The sequence below is a fragment of the Carettochelys insculpta genome, chromosome 6 (assembly GCF_033958435.1).
Source record: "Carettochelys insculpta isolate YL-2023 chromosome 6, ASM3395843v1, whole genome shotgun sequence".
NCBI lineage: Eukaryota > Metazoa > Chordata > Testudines > Carettochelyidae > Carettochelys > Carettochelys insculpta.
The window spans coordinates 62,409,649-62,428,706 of NC_134142.1; the positions used below are offsets into that span (position 1 = coordinate 62,409,649).

At 47.8% G+C, this 19,058-nt stretch overlaps 1 protein-coding gene across 8 annotated transcripts in view; it reads left to right on the forward strand.

The window, feature by feature from the left end:
- The first annotated feature begins 1,084 nt into the window (after positions 1–1,084).
- The window catches only part of MGA (MAX dimerization protein MGA), an 88,424-nt gene continuing 70,450 nt past the window's right edge, over positions 1,085–19,058 (forward strand). For 7 of the 8 annotated variants that reach the window (XM_074997040.1, XM_074997043.1, XM_074997044.1 and 4 more), the window contains exons 1-2: positions 12,027–12,111; positions 16,341–17,490. In XM_074997040.1, coding sequence (XP_074853141.1) covers positions 16,427–17,490 — 1,064 coding nt within the window. In that variant the 5' untranslated portion in view covers positions 12,027–12,111; positions 16,341–16,426. Of the gene's footprint in view, positions 1,245–12,026; positions 12,112–16,340; positions 17,491–19,058 lie in introns of those variants that run through there. The other variant, XM_074997041.1, reaches the window with a different exon arrangement.

A 19,058-nucleotide genomic window follows, 5' to 3' on the forward strand; every position in this document is an offset into this window, starting at 1 on the left:
TTTTCTATCCATGGCTCAGCCTGATTCCTTACCCCCTTAAACTGTTCTTTGTAATTGACAGTGGGGTCCCAGATCAGGCTGCAGGTCTTCTGGAATGTTCTTCTTCCCAAAGTTCTATCCAATACCACCTGGGATTCATGTGCCACAGATGTACAAGGCAGTGCCATGGCAGGGCAGGAGAGGGAAGAATGTATGGGATGCAGGACAGGGTCCTGTCACCTTTGCCTTCAGCACAGGCATCATTTCCGTTCTGGAGCAGTGCTGGGTAAGGCCGGAAGGCTGTGCTCCAAAGCAGGGCACTGTGGGCAGCTAGTGACTTGTCAGGAGGCATTCAGGGATGGTAGGAGACTGAGCAGTTCGGGGGTCTGGCGCCTGTGGGAGGAGGGGTGAACAGAGGGCTACCCAGAAAGGCAAGGAGGGGGCATGTGGGGGCACCCCATTAAGCAATGAAATTTTTGCCCGGGATATAGGGGGCGCTGCACTTCCCGAGTGCTCCCATAAGTCACCCACGATTTGAAGCATCAGGTACCTCCCACATAAAGACACCAGCGTGGACTCCTCACCTCAGACTTTGGCGGCTCCCCTCCCGCTCGAGACCCGTCAACCATCGTCTCTCGCCTCCCCCTCCTTCCCCGGCGGACGACCACGTGACGAAGCTATGACATTACTTTGAGGTAGGGCACGCCGGCGAAGGAGAGAATCACGTGAGCGCGACAGCCAGCCAATGAGGAACGAGTTCTGTTTGGCCCACGCGAGAACGGCGTGTTTCCCTCGCGCAGGGGAGGGGCAGGAAGGGCGTGGTCAAGAGAAGGAACGGAAACTACGTGAACGGGTGACAGGGCCAATGAGGAGGGCGGTGGTGCGACAGTCGCGAGGCACGCTTGCTTTGCCTGTCCGCTGTGGCCTCTCTCGCTTCGCAGCGTGTGCGCGCGCCAAACGCCGCTTGCTTCCAGGCTGCTGCCTCGCCCCAGCAGGCTCAGCTCCCACGGTGTGGGGGCGGGCCCACTGGCCGAGGGGGCCTGGGGGGAGCACGTGACAGGCCCTACAGCCAATGAGAGAAGAAGCTACTCGTGGCACGCGAAGGCCTCGGGAGGTACGAGCGGGCTCGCGGGTTGCAGTGTGGCTGTGCACCCTGCACCGCGTGGGCCAGCGGCGGGAAGCAGGCAGGAGCTCGGCGCGCGCGACGAGACCCGCCCGCCGCTTTCGCCCCCATTTTGAAGTTTTATTCGAGGAGGCGGCGTGAGGTAGGGGCGTCACGTGAGCGGCGCGGCCCAATCACAGGGGCTCACTGTCCTCTGCGCCTGCCAGCGGCGGCTCGGCCTCCCGGTCCCTGGGCGCTTTTGAGGCGAGAGCGAGGCGGGCCTCTCCCTGGGAGGTGGGAGCGCGCGGGCTGAAAGACCCGCGATTCCCGCGCAGGTCGGGCCCCTCCTCAGCCTCTAAGAAACGGTTGCCCACGAGCACGCGAACAGCAGGCGCCGGGAGGGGCGGTTGAACAGTCACGTGACTCGGCACCGCTGCTGGGCCGGGCGGGGGGGCGGCGGGAGAGAGCGAGGGACGGAGAGTGGCGTTGCCGCCGGTGGCTCCATCCGAGCCCTGGGCCCGCCCCAGCCCCGCCCCGGGAGGCGGCTGCGATTCTCCGCTGATTGTGCTAGGAGCTATCGCGCCTGCAGGGATCGCAAGCGCGCATGGCGGCTGACGGGGCTGAGCCATCTTATAGATGTCGGTGTCCCCGATGGCACCGTTACCCGGGGTTTGCGGCCTCCTGAGAAGCGCAGAACGCCTGGCTTTGCATGGGCCAGGTGGCTAAGGGAGCGCGAAGCGCTGAGGCTCCTGCTTTCGCGGGGCCGGAGTTGGCGAAGAGGGGCGAGATTCTTGGGAGCTTCGGGCTTCAACCCAGTCCGTTTGGCTTGTCGCGGTCACAGACCACCGTGCGCCTCCTGTGCCGCTGGAGCCTTGACAAATGAAACCGCAGCACAGCGTTAATGTGCACGGGATTCATGGTCACCAGCGAACGCCCCTCTCCGAGATCTGTCCTTCCTGCAGATCACCGCTCTGCCATGCCCCAACAGTGCAAACTGAAACCACACACAAGTGACAGGAAGCAAGACCATCTATAGGCTCAGGCATAACAGGACCACAGATCCGCTCTTCTACGTTTTGCATGTACGTGGTATCCTGTATGTAACTCGAGTCTTCGTTAAGATGATGATTCTTGCTCATTTCATCTGTGTTGATGAAAGGCCTTCTGTCACCCACTGTTGAGCAGCAGCAACTCTCTTGTTGCGTGGATTGTGTTTTACTGTGCATATTCTCGGCAGTGCTTTGAAGCTCAGTACACCACACATTCTAGTATATTCTTTGCTCCTTTATTTTGATGGGTTATGACAGCATAAAGTGAAGAACATGTTGATAAATATTGGGGGAAAAAAATCTAATTTCAGATTGTGAAATTGCACCCTTAGACGTACAGCCCTAGTTAAATATTACCTAAGTCTTGTCTCCCTTAGGTATTACATGAGACTTTCCTATTAGCCTGGGGTAGAGAGGGAGAATGTAAGGCCATCTAGGTTCTGTAGTTGACAGTGAGGATCCATACTTGGTGGAGCAGTGGGCTTATGCCAGGGGATAGAACCCAACAAAGTGGATTTTTATTTGGGAAAATGATCAGTGATTGGAAATCTTTGTCTATGAGGTATTGGCACGTTCTGCCTTAGTAGGGTTCATAGAGAAAATGAGTGGGACTATGTGTTAAATTATGTCTCTTTATATGTTCTTTATGAAACTGGTATTCAGATTTGGGGATGAAGATTTTTTCTCCCTTTTGCTCTGTGTGACTTTGTTAGCAAGAATCTGATTGTGATAATGGGGATGCTCTTTTGCTTTCTGATAAATTGGAGTGGGAGAGTCTGCTACAGTCTGATGATGAATCCCAAATGATTGTATTTCTGGGGATTTTTAAAAAAACTTCAGTCCTTTCCATTTTCCTTATTTCTGTGCGTTTAGGAAGGGGTGGAAAAGGGATGAAGGTTTGGGATAAGAAAAAAATGAGGGTAATAGGAGAGAATAATCTGGAAAGGAACAGAAAAGAAAAAAGACTGCAGAAAATCAGGGGTAGATACATGAACTTGATCTAAATTAAATGTGTTTTCTAGAAAAGCATTTAGTCATCACAAGAAAGGCCAATCTGGGAAACAGGAGGACTAGAGAAGTAGATGAGTAATTTTTTTTCCTAATTTAAGAATACAACAGAAGGTAGGCCATCTTGTCAGTTATAAAATTTTGCTGTTTTTTTTAATTGGTGGAATCCTGCCTCACCTTGTTATGCCTTTATAGTATAAGTACGTTTCCCTTCTACAATGCTTTCTATCCAGTGATCTCAATATGCTTTGCATGCATTACACCCTATTATCTCAATTTTAATATGGGAAAATAGGCACAAAATCAAGTAGTTTGCCTAAGGATATGTATAGTAAGTATGTGACAGAAATGAAAATAGTCAAAAAAATCCTTCCCATTTTTCTTACCCCTTAAAAAGTCATTGTGACTCTCTGTCCAACCTAAAGATGGCCATAGGGCCTGTCCATGGTGTTTCTTTAGCTTGCTTAATGGAATTTCTGGACTTTTAACAACCTGGAGGGAGAATATTTGGTTTGAAATCAGTTGTCTCCTTTCTTCTCCATTTCCTCACCACTTATTTTGTTGTCTCTTTTTCTCTCCTGGTTTGTTTTCTTTAGTTTCTTATATGCCTCTCTGGGTCAGTGCCCCATGCTTAGAACTCCTGAACATGATGCTTGTAAAAATACAGTAAACCCCCCAAAATAGATGGCTTCTAGTTCATCGTAACTCATTTTAATGCGAGTTAAGCACAACTTGAAGCTGCTCGGCAGCTAGGCAGGCTAAGAGCCCCATCTCCCTGCCTTTCCTCAGTGATGCTGTCAGGCTGACAATGGGGAGGCTGGGGGAGGGCAGGGAGAAGCAGCTCTCCGTGTCCACCATTATGCTAATGAGGTGCTGCATATTCATGAACAAAAAGAAGTCCTGTGGTACCTTATAGACTAACAGATATTTTGGAACATACACTTTCGTGGGTGAAGACACGCTTTGTCAGATGCATGAGTGGGGGGGTCTCAGTAAAGGGGAGGGCTAGAGCTGACAAGTTCTATTTAGTCAGGGTGGATATGGCCCATTATCGGCAGTTAATGTGGAGTTGTGAACATCAAGAGAGGAGAAAACAAGTCAGTTTAGTTGGGAGGATGTGGCCCATTGTCAGATGTTAATATGGAGGTTTAAACATCAGGAGCAGGAAAACTGCTTTTGTAATGGGCCAACCACTCCCAGTCTCTGTTCAATCCTTGGTTGATGGATACATATAGAAGTTACAGTTGTGTAATCAACTGTACAGAAAGCCCATTTAAATTAGAGAAAAGGGTCAGTGGATTTTGCAGGACAAAACCCAAGTCCTTCACTCATGCTGTGTAGTTACAGTAATTTTTCGGGGGCAGAAAAAAAGGGTAATTTTACAAGTGAATTTAGGACTGGTGAAAGTTACGAGATTAATTGTTCTAAAGCGGGAACTTTAAATTGCCACTGTCATATTTTACTTGGCTATAAACTTTCTCTCACCCCTACAATGGAAGGACTGTATCTTTTTAAGAAGTAGTTGAGTCTCCATGAGTGTTATATGTTTTCCCTCTGCTTTCAAATCAATAAGGCTATATCTACACAGCAGTCGTATTTTGAAATTAGCTATTCCAGAAGGCTGTGTCTACACTAACATTGCTCTTTTGAAAGAGGCATGCAAATGAGGGAAATTAAAAATCCAAATGTGGTGCAGATTTACATATATGGCACCTCATTTACACATTCATTTGAAAGAAAAAAAAGCAGTGTAGATGCTGCCCTTTTGAAAGTAAACCCTATTTCCAAAAGCACCCTTTTTCCCAATTTTTTTTGGAAGAAGGGTGCTTTTGAAAATAGGGTTTACTTTCAAAAGGGCAGCATCTACACTGCTTTTTTCTTTTGAAAGAATATGCAAATGAGGTACCAGATATATAAATCTGTTCCTCGTTTGCATGCCTCTTTCAAAAGACCAGTGCTAGCATAGATACAGCCCAAGAGATCTATAAAAGACAACTATTCTAGAAGGCTGCTACAAACAAAATGCATTTTGAAATACCTGAGCGCTCTTTCAAAATACAGCATCCAGACAACATAGACTATTTCAAAACAGCCATTGCACACACTATGGCTTATTTCAAAATAGGCTCTATTCCCTGTCCACACATTTAAAAATACTTATTTCAAAAGAGGTAAAACTTCTTATATTTATAACTCTATGGCTGTGGCCACACTGCGTCTCCTCTTCAGAAGGGGCATGCAAATGTGGCCTATTGGAAATCCAAATGAGGTATGGATTTAAATATCTCACTCATTTGCATACTCATGCAGGATCTCAATTCTGGAAGAGCTGATTTTGAAAGACAAAATAGCCATGTAGATGGGATTCATTCAAAAGGAAACCCTGCTTTCAAATATCAGAGGGGTAGCCAAGTTAGTCTGTACCTTCAAAAATGACAGGAAGTCCTGTGGCACCTTATAGACTGAGATATTTTGGAGCTTTGGGGCCATCCGCTGGTGCCACCAGGGCGGTGACAAGGAGGCGCGGGACACTGCCCATACCGCAGCTTTGCGGGACCTTACTGGCGTGCTGCAGGAGTGGCTTGCCATGGAATGGCAGGCCTGGGGCCAGGTTGTGGTGAACATGGACACCCTGACCCAGGCTGTGGTGGGCCACCTAGACCCAGCTGCTGCCCCATCGCAAGCCACTCCCGCACCTGCCCCTACCCCACCATCCCTCAACCCTCTGTCACCCAACTGCCCCCCCCACCTCCCTAGTTCCCCAGTCAGCCTCACCACCCCTGACCTCCACCACCTTCCCAGTCCCCTGGTCAGCCTCCCCACCCCTGCCATCTCCTGCCCCCCGGTCTCCTTCCCACCCCACTCCCTGCAGCAAACCCCTCTCCACAAGCCCGAGCTCTCTGCCCTTGTCCCAACCCACCTGCCCCCGTCTGCCCTGATGCAGCTGGCCCATATGTTGATGGCCAGGGCTTGCCAAGGTGAGGCCATTCCCCCCACACCTCCCATGCCAACCCCAGGGAGCCCGCAGGGGCCCCTCCTCAGCAGTGCCCCTACCTCCCTGTGCCACCCGCCCCAGCCCAGCCATGATGGACCATCTGGACCTGGGGGGGAAGGGGTGGACGTGGGCAATGGGGATCCCGTCCCTCAACTCCCATAAATGAATAGGGCCTTCCACCCTTACCCTTGGCCCTCCCAGGGCCTGGAGGATGACCACCTGGGGCCGCAATGCCCTTGTATATAGTTCTCCCCAGCCCCTCTTTTTTTGATACCCCTCCCTGTACATAGGCAGCAAAGTAGTAGTATTGGTTAAGTAAAGTGTTTATTTCGTGGTTCCATCTGGGTCCCCTGTGCATGGGGGTAGTGGGATGTGTGTACGTGGGGGTGGGATGGTTACTGCAGTTCCCACTCAAAGGCCTGGCGCAGGGCCTCTGATATCTGCACCCTGTCCTGCTGAGCCTGGCGGCATGGGGCAGCAGGGGGCCACTTATATCCACACCCTGCCTCAATGGCCCACCTGTGCATGAATGGCTTGTGCTTTGCCTCCACAAGGTTGTGCAGGGCACAGCAGGCCCCAACTACTGCCGTAACACTGGGAGACCCACCTCCAGCCTCGTGAGGAGGCATCTGAAGTGCTCTTTCAAGCGTCCAAATGCCCGCTCCACCGTATTGCGGGCCTGGTTCAGCCGCTCATTAAAAACGTCCTGGCTGGGCTGTGTGTGTCCCGTGTATGGCCTCATGAGCCAGGCCTGCAGGGTTAGGCCACGTCTGCCACAATGGAGGGTGGCATTGTGGTGTCTCCAGTGGGGAGCTCCCACTGGGGGATGAAGGTCCCCTCGGCCATGCGGCAGCCCAGCCTTGAGTTCCAGAACACCCTGGCATCATGGGCACGGCTGGACCAGTCCACACAGATGTCCTGGAACCAACTGCTGGCATCTACGAGTGCCTGCAGGACCATGGAGTGGTAGCCCTTATGGTTTCTGAAAGCCCCACTGCTGTGCTCTGGGGCCCAGATGGCGAAGTGCATGCTGTCCAGGGTCCCGAAGCAGTTTGGGAAGCCCAACTTCTCGAAGCCCCAGATGGCATTGTCCAGGTCCCTGACACACACCAGTTGCCGCAGGAGGACCCTGTTGATGGCCCAGACGACCTGCAGGGAGCGGGAGAAGGATGCACTCATGAGCAAGGGGTGGGGTGTAGTGTGCCTGACCATCCCTGTCCCCTGCAGGGCGTCCCTGTCCCGTCCCCATTGGGGGCTACCCTGTGGTCCTCGGTGGTGCCCCATGCTGGAGTGCCGCCCATCCCCTGGCCCCCGCATGCGCATGGCTTACCTCATTGAGGACAGCCCCAACAGTGGCCCTGCCCACCCCAATCTGATGGCTGACGGATCGGTGACTGTCCGGAGTGGCCAGGTTCCAGAGGGTGATGGCCACCCTTTTCTGGAGCAGGAGCGCTGGCCTCATGCGAGTGTCCTGGTGCTGGAGAGCTGGGGCGAGCCAGTGGCACAGCTCTAGGAATGTCCCCTTGGTCATCCGGAAGTTTTGTAGCCACCAGTTATTGCCCCAGTCCTCCAGCACCAGCCAGTCCCACCAGTCGCTGCTTATGGGGAAGCTCCACAGGCGGTGGATGCCCCAGGGGACTGGCTGGGGACGTCGTGCCCTCTGGATGACTTCCAGGAGGGTGGCTAGTAGGCTGGCTGCCCGTAGCCACTGCTGCACGGCAGCCAGAACCACAGCTGGTGCACTGGCCACGGCCTTGATGGGGATGGCGGCTGCTTGGGTTCCATGTGGGCCCGGGGTGCCTCCTCTGATCTCCTCGGTGTGCGAGCCTGGGGACAGGTGGCTGGCCCTCGACGTGTGCATGCTGACGTATGGGATGAGGGGGGGCCTTTAGGGGATGGCGGGCTGTGGTCCTGGAAGGGCTCATCCGCCATGTGACCCTGCCCGTGGGGCTTCCTGCTCCTGTACTTTCGAAAGAGCGCCCTGCATAGTGTGGACGCTCATTTTCGAAATTGCAGTCCAGGACTTTCGGAAGAGTGGATCGCACCTTCGGTCTCCGTTTTTCTGTGTGGACGCCCCCTTTCGAAAGAACGGCTTTCGACGTTCTGTTTCGAAAGCCGCCCTTTTGAAAGGGGGCTGTAGTGTAGACACGGCCTTAGTGATTGTCTATTTAGCTCATTCCCTTTGAATAACTTGGCATTGGTCACAGTTGAAAGATAGGGTTTAGATGGACTGTTGGTCTGACCTTGGCTGGTGTGTTGTTAATATATCTGGGATTCCAGAAGTTCTAGAACTGACAAACGTAACCTACAATTTTTTATTTGTTGTAATAACAAGTTCTCCAAAGTGGCAGAAGATTGGCTAATAAAATGTAATTTTGGGTTTGTTTTGTTTTCTTTTTAACAGCTTATGTGATAAAAACACTTATTTATTTTTTGCATTACAGAGATCGATATATTGTAATATACCTCAAATGCACTTAGAATTCTCATGGGAGTGCTTCATTTGATTATCAAGTATGCAGTAATTGACTGAAGTTACCTAATAATTTGAAGATGTAAAACTTCAACTGATTGAGATTCAAGTGATTTGAGTGTGTTATTGTGATGCTGCAGCAGTGGCAATCAGTGCAGAGTTGAATCTTCTTAGTTCATTAGTTCAAGGTCTCCCTTCTTGCTTCAGTGCCACCATGCTCCTTTCAGTAATACCCTCTCACCCTCCTCATAAAATGTCCTTATACCATGTTCCTGCTTGTGTTTTAGTTCTTCAGCCAGTACAGTAAATCCCCAATATGCGCACTTTCAACTTGCACTTAAGTTGCGTTAATGCGAGTTAAGCGCAAGTCAAAATCATGGGGTTCCTGGGAGCTGGGAGCACAGCTGCTCTGCCAGCTCCCCACTCCAACTCCCAGCTCCTCCAACTGTAGAAAGTAGGAGGGACAGACAGCGACGCCACTGCAGCTTCTCCCCAGCTTCCCTGCTGCAGCTGTCTGCCTGCCCAGCTTCCCTCAGCAGGGCCGCTGCAGCTTCTCTACATCTTTGCCCAATGGGGCGGGCAGCTGCACCTGGCTCCCAGAGTGGTGGGGAGCTGGGAACAAGGTGACAGCCTGGCTCCCTGGTCCCCACCTCTATGGGAGCCAGGAAACTGACCAGCACTGGAGCACTGGTCAGTTTCCTGGCTCCTACAAGCCCAGGGGAGCTGGGACCCAGGCTCCCCCCAGCTTGCTGTGACATTTGAGTTGTGTGAGGGTGCGCAGGAGTGCAACCCTCACGTAACTCAGGGGACTACTGTACTGCAGTGTGGATTGCCAACTGAGACTCTGGTCCGTGCTCTTCTCTTTGAGTTAGACTGTTTGTTTTCATATATAAAGAAAGAATTGGGGGCGGGGAGAGCCTTTTAACTTTTGAGGTCATGCTTAAATCTGACATGATAGGTCATGTAAATGTGCGTTTGTTTAAATTCCAGTTAGTCTACAGAAACTAAGCCACCCCGCACTGGACAAGGAAGGATGGAAAGAAATAGTGAGAGAGGCATCAGACACCAACGGGCACTGAGCCCATGGTTATTGATGATGATGAATTACCATTTTAATGACACTTGGCACCAACTATGAGCACCAACTTATATTATGTAGCAAATAAGCAATATACTATTCACCATTTTAATGTAATAATGCACAGTTAAGAATATGAAAATATTAACTTATCTGCTTAAATAAATTTATGTAGTTATAGTGTACCCTTCTAGGTAGCAAAAAGATGTACCAAATTTAGCGTAAAGGCTCTATTTAGTTGTAAATAAACGTGTTTGAATGGTTATATTAACAAATGAGAAGGCATCTTTCTTTAGCAGATAACTGAAGTACACATGGAAAAAAACTGATCACAATCTATTATTTAAATCAAGGTGATGTTTAATTTAAGGAGTGGTGGGCAAACCGTGACCCCTGGGTTACCAGCAGTCCATCAAGTTTCTGTGTGATGCCCACAAGGCACCTTCCTTTTCCGGCATCCTTGGGACCTGACCTGTCCTGAACAAGGGAATTTGGTGGACGACGAGAGTACCTGCCCCAACCCCCCGCCAGCCCTAGAGGCCCCCTTACCTGCAGTAGGCCCCTGCTGGCCTGATACCACTGGCCCTAACTGCACAGTGCTGTTACTGCTTCAGCTGCAGAACTGGCAGAAGCCTCCGCCAGGGAGCCAGCTCCAGCCCCAGGTGGGGACCCCATACCAGATGCTGGTTCAGGCCCTGGACAGGCAGCCAGCTCAGGCTCCTGTGCTGGCACTGCAAGCTGAGTAGTTGGTATGGGGAGCCTGCACCAGGGATGCAAGCCCCTGGCCTCCCTTGGACTCTTTCTGGCTTTTTGATCTAAGCAGAAAAAAAGGGAACTACTATTTTGTCTGCTCTGGAGAGAATGATGGGATATCAGTGTATTTAATCTGGTATATGTGTGTCTGTTGAACCTGAGAAAATGGTTGTGCAATTTCTTTATTCTATGATGTTCCTGGAATCCAAACTATGACAGATCATCTCAAATGCATATGAATAAGCTACTGTTGCCTAGAAACAGTCATGGGAGGGCTGGCCTTCCCCTAATTTTACATTAGGCCTGCCAACTCTCAGTATTAAAAATTGGATTTGAGCAGGAAAAAAAATTATGCTAACAAAACTGACATAGATGCTTTGATAACATTACTTGCTATGACTGGTTATCTAGCCATCTCTGATTTCTAGGTTGCTCCCACTTTGGTAGCTTGACATTGAACCATTGGGGTCGTTTGTTTGTTTGTTTGCATTTCGTAATAAATAACCCTGTTTCTCCCAAGCTAGGAGCACAATGATTTTGAGATTGAAAGCCAGGTAGACATTCCATTTTAGGGTTGTTAAAATTTTGCAGGTTTTCAGATAAAATTAAGTCAAAATGTATTTTTTTAAGTCTGACTTTTAATGCTAAGATTTTTTTTCCCAGACATTAATTGGGTTTTCACCATTACTTGTCCTTTGCTGGCTTAATACCTGATACTGTGTGGCATATTGGTAGTGGTCAGAAATTTATATTGGTTTCTTCTAGATGCCCACGTATCTTCACCCTTCATGAGGGTCTAGGAGATTTGTAGATGGTAAGAAATTGTGAATGGAATTTTAATGCCTAACTTTGACACTGTGTAATGGGATTATTTTGTGACCTGCAAATACAAATAAAATACAAAAGTAGAAATTATGAGAAGTAACATCAGCCATCAATTAGTTGTTTACTCCTTATGATTTTTAGTTTAAAATGTTTTACAGGATCTTTGTTAGAAAATGATGCTTCTGGGTATGCAACAAAGGCCATGCTTTGCTGCACATTCACCTTTTTTAAATTTGTTTTGTAAGAGAAAAGGTCTCTAGAATTATATTGTGGGAGGGCTCGATGGGAGTTTGACTGCCCTGGAGCAGATTTAGTCTCTGTGTAAAGGGAGGGACCAGCCGTTGTGTAAACCTGGCAGAGCCGGTCTGCAGAGGCTGAACGTGTCGGAGGGTTCCCGGGGCCAGAGGCAGACCTGGGGCCGAGCGAGCAGCCAGCTCCGAGGGCCTCGAGCCAGCGCGGTGACTCCTGCAGCGGGGGGCGGGCAGGCGGGGCGGTGCTAGTGCCGCTGTGGTGAGGACCGGAGCTCGCCGGGCTTCGATGGCAGCAGTTCCCCAAAGCGGCGCAGAGCGCGCGGGGACCCCCAGGCGGCTTTTCTTCGAGAATCTTCCCCACTCTTCGCCCGTGGGCGGGCTGGGCCCTAGTGCAGTGTGGGTGGGGGGGCCCCGACTCTCGCACGTGACAGATGGGCGGCCAGGCGGGAGGGAGGGGGAGTGCCACCTACTGGTGCGCTTGCGCGCATTGCAGCGTCTGACGTCATGGGGGTGCGCACGCACGTTCCCCCCAGCTGGTGGACACACGGTCCCGCTGAAGAGAAGGGAGGGGGAACCCCCTTCTCCCAGTCGGCCCACGGTAACTGCGGGGAGCGGGGGTGGGAGGTAGTGCCAGAACCAGCACTGCCGGGACGCGCTGTAGTGGCGGCTCGCGCAGGATCCGCATCCTTCTCCTGCGCCTCCTGCTGGCCGCGCCAGCCGCGAAAATTAACACGAAGCGCGGCCGCGAGGCGGCAGGGCCCCTGCGCGGGCAGCTCCCTGAGACCGCGGTGACAGCGCCAGGCGCCGGCCCGGGCCTGTGCCGTGGCGAAGCACGTGGCGCGGCTCCTCGCACTGGTTTCTCATTGGAGGCGGGAGGAGGGGGTGGAAGGCGTGAAGCGCCTTCGAGTGACGAGGGTCGGGCCAGGCCTTGCGCGCTAACATCGGCCCTGGGCCCGCCTGCCCGATGCTACAGCCTCTACGGTAGCGTAGCGCCGTGCGCCTCCCATCCTGTGGTGAACGCCTGGCCGATCACGGGATTGCTTGGCGCGGCGTATCTGCCGGGGCCGGCTTGTGCGCTGCGATCGAGTGAGGCGGAGTTTACAGGGTCCCGAAAATGCCCGTCCTGGTTGCTGCAAGTCCTGGTAGAGGCTGATGAGCGACCGCTCGCAGCGGAGCGTAGCCTCGCCACCCCGAGGCCGCCTGGCGTCCGATCTCCGCCTAGGGAGCGTCTGCTTAACCGATTCCTGGCCGAGAAGTCACCTGCTGCGCCAGCTCTGCCAGCTGGGGTTTCGGAGAGCGTGCTGAGCTGCCGCGCGGCGTCGCCCCACACAGCTACTCTGCGGCGGCCAGGCACAAATGTTTCTGCTAACTTCAACAGCAGCGCTCTGCGCACGTCTCCTGCTGTCATTGGGCCCATCTCGCTGGCTCTCATTGGCAGTTGGATGGAGATGAATATTCACAGTTCTACAGTTACTGGCCTTGTGACATCGAGCGCGTTGCTCCTCTCCCACCATCATTTTGCTTTTGTTGACATTAGGAGAGATTAGGGATTGGGTATGCAGATAAATTCAGAGTATTAAGAATGTGTTCTGAGAATATGCATGTTAAGTAGTGTGCTAAAATAGTGGTATGGATTGAACACAACAGAAATTCTGGACTTTAGCACACTTTTGAGGGGGTGGATGGGTAGCTTAGTTAATTATTTATTTGACCCAATTTTCAAATGTGTCTTTTACACTTCCTTAGTTATTTTTCATATAACAGCCCCATTTCCCCTTCACAAGTCTTATTGCATCTTCAGTAAATTTTCACTACATATCTGTTCAAATCTTGAAAATCAACTTGTTTTTGTATTATTCAAGTTCCAAAAAGCCTTTGTAAAATTGCATGAAAAACCCTACACAATCCATTGTTCACCCACAAGTACTTCCAAAAACCAAACATAAGACCTCAAGAACTTAAGTACCTGAAGACATTCTCAGAAAGAAAATGTATCTTCAAATGTAAATGTAATGTAATTTGGTTAAATACAGAATGGTACATACGGGAAAATAAAACAGCTTTTACAGAAGGCGATATGAGCATATTTGGAGTTGATTTTTGTTTCTTTCTGACTGTGCTTCACATGATCAGCATGGGCAGGCTGATTATCCATGGAAAGTGCAGTCCTTGCAGTTTGGGATGTACGCTGTTAATTAAATCTCCTGCTTTGTTAGTGGATTGCATGGAAGAAAGAGAAACCATAGTCCAGTAGAGCAGCCGTTTTGATTTGTCTATATAATTAACTAAATAAGTGTGGGAAAGGCAGGAGGTGATTGCTTGCTAAATCAGAAGCTGAGACTAGTTTTGAATATTTTTCTGAATTTGAATGGCAAGAGTTGGAAATACGGGTACAGCTATTCCATCTCATGAGGAGTTTCCCATTATGTTCCATGTATTCCACTTGTACTGGTTCATCAGTCTTCAAAAACAGTGGAATTTATACAGTTTCATGTTCCTACTTTGGAGTGTGATCAGCAACTGGTTTTTCTTGAGGAGACTGGATCCCTACCTTCGCTGGAGAACTGCTCTGTGCTGGATCCTGTATGATTTCATGGAGAAGGGATTTGTTGAAGAATCAGGCAGGACATGTTGAGTCTGTCTGATGTTTAAAGTTCCACTAACAGAAACAGTAGATCTGGTTTATGGAAAGATTTCCTTTTACTTAATCACTTTTCTGACCTTTGCCTACATTGAAATCAGATAATAAACAACAGTTAACAGTTAAATAAAGTGCTCCTAAGTCTTAGATTAATATAAACTGTTTTATTTGAGGCAAATACCTGATAGAGACCTCACTTTTCCCCAAGTGATCCAAGTGCTAGTGATCTCAGCTCCATCTCTTTGTCTTAGTTTCTTCAGTATGCATGAACATAATGTATTAATTTTGTGTTTTTATATTAGCATTTTATCATAATACAGTTCTTACATATTCAATATAAGAATGAAAAAAAGATTGTGATATTTAGTGCAGACTATGCAAGTTGCACATGTGTTCTTTAGATGAATATCAGAAGCAGACAAGCTGAAAGAAATTACACCATACCAAGATGAAGTTCTGATATTTTCCTTCAAACTTTAGAAGTCTCCATTGGTATTCTCAAAAGGAAGATGTTAGGGAGTTGCCCATACAATCTGACAAGCTTGCTTGTGGATTTTCCCTTTTTTTTTTTTTTTTTTACATGTTTTTCAAAGTCATGAGAAATTTGCTTAGTGGCAGAGTAGAATGGTAAAACCACATGGAGGTAGAGTCCCTCATGTTCATTCTCTCTCTCTCTCTCTCTCTCTCTCTCTCTCTCTCTGTGTGTACACACATACACATAGCAGTAGAGTGGTTGCATATTTTCATTGTTTACATAACTGTGTCATAATATTAGTGATACTGTTATAGGCAGAACTGATAACATTGCTTTATCATTATGACACTTTCCACCATAAGGCCCTGTTTTTAGTTCCTTGTAACTTGTCCATTTTTGGATGAAATTTATCTGTGGGAGTCAGTATGATTTCCCACAGTATTTTTTTTTTAAGCCTAGGAAATTACACACAACTGTTAAAAGATCATTAATGTTGCAAGATCAAGCACTCAGATTAGAAAATGTGAAGTTTAAGGTTGCCTGTGGTAACTTTATTTGACTGCCTTGTACATGTGAATTATGGTACAATCTTTAGGTATGTGAACACAGTATTTTTTTATAGGGTGGTGCTCCTCCAGTGCACAAGATAGATGGTGGTTGTTTAATGAGTAGATATACAATATTTGTGTTTTATTCTCATTGTCTTATATGACTCCATGCCTTATTTACTGCAAGCTATTCTAGTTCAACAACCTTGAGCTACTGTTAACTAAGACTCGCAGTAATGCTTTATTGACTGTACATTTTTCCAGCCTGGCTGTGAAGATAATTTTTTTTTTATTTTCTCATTGGCTGTTCTATAGTGTTTATTGCTGTAATGTATGATTGTCTCACAAACATTAAAGAATTTGTTTTCAGAACACTCTTTTGTGAGGAATTGGTATTCTCACTTTGCAGGTGGGGAACTGAGACACACATTGAGTAAGATCAAAAGTGTATGCTACTTTTGGGTGGTCGATTTGAGACGATTAGAGCCTGACATTTAAGAATATTTAGCACTATATCAAAACACTGCTCCTATTGGCTTCAATTGCAGTGGTGGGTGCTCAGTTCTTCTGCAAATCCAGACAAAACAGTGGCTCAGTCTATGCTTCTCCTTTTCTAGATGCCCAGTTAGTGACCATCTTTAAAAAGTCTAGTTTAAATTACTTGTCCCGCATTACATAAAACTCACTGGTAGTAACTGGAGTAGAATCCTCTTCTCCCAGATAACATTCTACTAACTTTATCAAGAAAGTAGTTTTCTTCCTGCAATTACGTGCCTCATTCACTACACGTTCCAACTTCTGCAACAAATTGAGGCCAGGATCCTATAGAAAAGTCTCCTTCACTTTATAATCCTGGTTCATTCCAGGAGTACAGTCCATTCTGTGCGTTGCGTGAGGCTCTGGGTCTTGTAGGAAAAACAGTATGTGATCAGGTAATAATTGTATAGTTCTAAAAGAGCAAATTAGTTACCTAGGTGGCATTAACGCTGATATTGTCTTAACTTTAGGTACTTGACTTTCATGTCCTTTTAATACAGTTTGTGTATGTAAATATATTGTAAAAATGTTTCTGTTATTATCCAGCTCCTTCACATAAAGGGAGGAGTATTTTTGGTATATTGCATTTGATTACTGTTAACTGGGTTTGCCTGTTTTGTTTCCAGGATGGTGAACATAGGGGAAAGGCTATCAGAACCATTTCAAATTTGCAGTTAATTTAAGAGAATTTCCAGCACTGTCCATCATCATCATGGAGAAACAACAAATTGTGTTGGGTAACCCAGACAGCGGGACAATGTCTGGTGCAGCACCTGCTTTTTTTGTCATCCTGAAACAGCAGCAGGGTAATGGTAAAGCTGATCAAGGAATTCTAGTAGCAAACCGGGATGCCTGTGCTCTCACCAGTAATGTGTCAACGCCAGTAAAATCCAAAGTAAAGACTTGCCTTCCAGCTGATTGCACATCAGGGAGCATCACTGTCACCCTGGACAACAACAGTATGTGGAATGAGTTCTACCATCGCAGTACAGAGATGATTCTGACCAAACAGGGGAGGCGTATGTTCCCGTACTGTCGGTACTGGATTACAGGCCTAGATTCCAATCTGAAATACATCCTAGTCATGGACATCTCTCCTGTGGACAATCACCGCTATAAATGGAACGGTCGGTGGTGGGAGCCTAGTGGGAAGGCAGAACCCCATGTTTTGGGACGGGTGTTTATTCATCCAGAATCACCCTCCACTGGTCAGTACTGGATGCACCAGCCAGTATCCTTCTACAAACTCAAACTAACCAATAATACTCTGGACCAAGAGGGTCATATCATATTGCACTCTATGCACCGCTATCTGCCACGGCTTCACTTGGTACCTGCAGACAAAGCCACAGAAGTTATTCAGCTGAATGGTCCTGATGTCCATACCTTCACCTTCCCACAGACAGAGTTCTTTGCAGTAACAGCCTACCAGAACATCCAGATCACCCAGCTAAAGATAGACTACAACCCTTTTGCAAAAGGATTCAGAGACGATGGACTGAACAGTAGACCTCAGCGTGATCTGAAGCAAAATAGTAGTTCAGAGCATGAAGGAGGAAGCGTTTCCAGCTCTCCCAGCAATCGTGGCCGGTCTACTGAAACTGATGGGTTAGATTCACAGCAGAGAGATCTAAAGTCTTCATTTAATGGTCAGAATCCATCAGACATTGATTTGGAGAAAGAATCCTTCAATGCAGAACGTGACTTTCTAGGTTTCCTAGATGCAGACCTGCCTCTTAATGATATGCCCGTGTTAAAACAAGAGATATCTGAAAGGTAGGGGTGCATTTTGTTTTTTGCCTGGGTTGGGCTGGCCTTTTAGTAAAATGTCAAACAATGTGGTTTTGGGTTACGGAGGGTGAGAGGGAAGATGGATTTACATCCAAGATTTGGTTGAACTGATGTAGCAGAGCATTTCAACAGCATTTCAATCGGAGCAGATCAAGCACTCTGATTAGAAAATGTGAGATTTAAGGTTGCCTGTGGTAACTTTATTTGGCTGTCTTGTACATATACCTTATGGTACAATCTTTAGGTATGTGAACACAGTATTTTTTAGAGGATGGTGCTCATTCAGTGCAGAAGATAGATGGTATTTGTTTAATGAGTAGACATACAATATGTTTTATCCTCATTGTCCGTACATGACTCCAGGCCTTATTTACTGCAAGTTATTCTAATTCAACAACCTTGAGTTACTGTTAACTCTGACTTGCAGTAATGCTTTATTGACTGTACATTATGAGCAGACCATTTTGGGTTGACAGAAGGTCTCTTTCATATGTGGGTATCCATTCGTTTGGAGATTTCATCTTCATTTGGCTGGAATGCTGCAGTACTGCACTCTTGACTCGTTTGCTATGATTTTGTTTGGGAGAGAAGTTAGGAAGTTGCAGTTCCCCACAACAAAGAGATTTAGAGGATGAAAATTTTAATTTAATAAACTGCCAGGAACTTCAGATAGATCAGATTTTGGAAGCTACTGATCTTCCTTTTAGGACAGCTTGAGGCACCTGTTTGCTGAATCTATTAGTTTTCCAACTCTCATAAAGCATGTGACTGCATTTGGTCTTACCTAGCGTACTATCTTCTGACAGCTTTCACTGGTCTCTCTCAAGTATGTAGCAGAGCTGTTTAGCCCATGCTTCCAGATGATCTGTGCCAAGTGGACGTCTGTGTTCCTAACAGTTTCCATTATGTGCACATGTATTAGTGCAGCCTAATCAAGTCCAGCATTTTACCACACCTTACACTGGCTTCCTGAAGTAATGCTGCAGTGGTCTACACCAGCAGTGGTATACTGTCAGTCTGCCTGTGACAGCATATTGTGACACAGCTAGCATCTACAGGACGTGGTAAGCCTGACTTTCTTTCCGTCCACATTCCTTGGAATATATGCCAGTCTAGACTGGCACCTGACTGGGCTTTTGACAGTTCTCTGCCAGTCAGTACTACAGAGAGTAGCCAGTAGTTCTCATCATCAATTTGCCACTGAACAATCAAGGTCATTGTAAGTCTAAAGTGGAAAGTCACTATCAAGGAAAAAAAATATCCCATGTGTGGCATAGCTGTAAAGCTATTGCAGCAGCACCTAGTATACGCTGTCTTTTATAACTATAATTTCAGCCTTTACTTTTGAAGAAAGTAAAGATGTTCCTCAGTCCCTTTGAGGTGGTCATCGATCTGGGCAGCAGTGAATAACTGTAGAGGGGTAACTTTTTAACCCCACAAGGCCACCTGAAAACTACAGCAGTAATACCTCATAAGAATGTTGGAATCATGTAGGTCCCCAGGATTGTTACTGCCTTTTGTTCTGCAGCTTTTTCCAGTTTTGAGTCAGGACA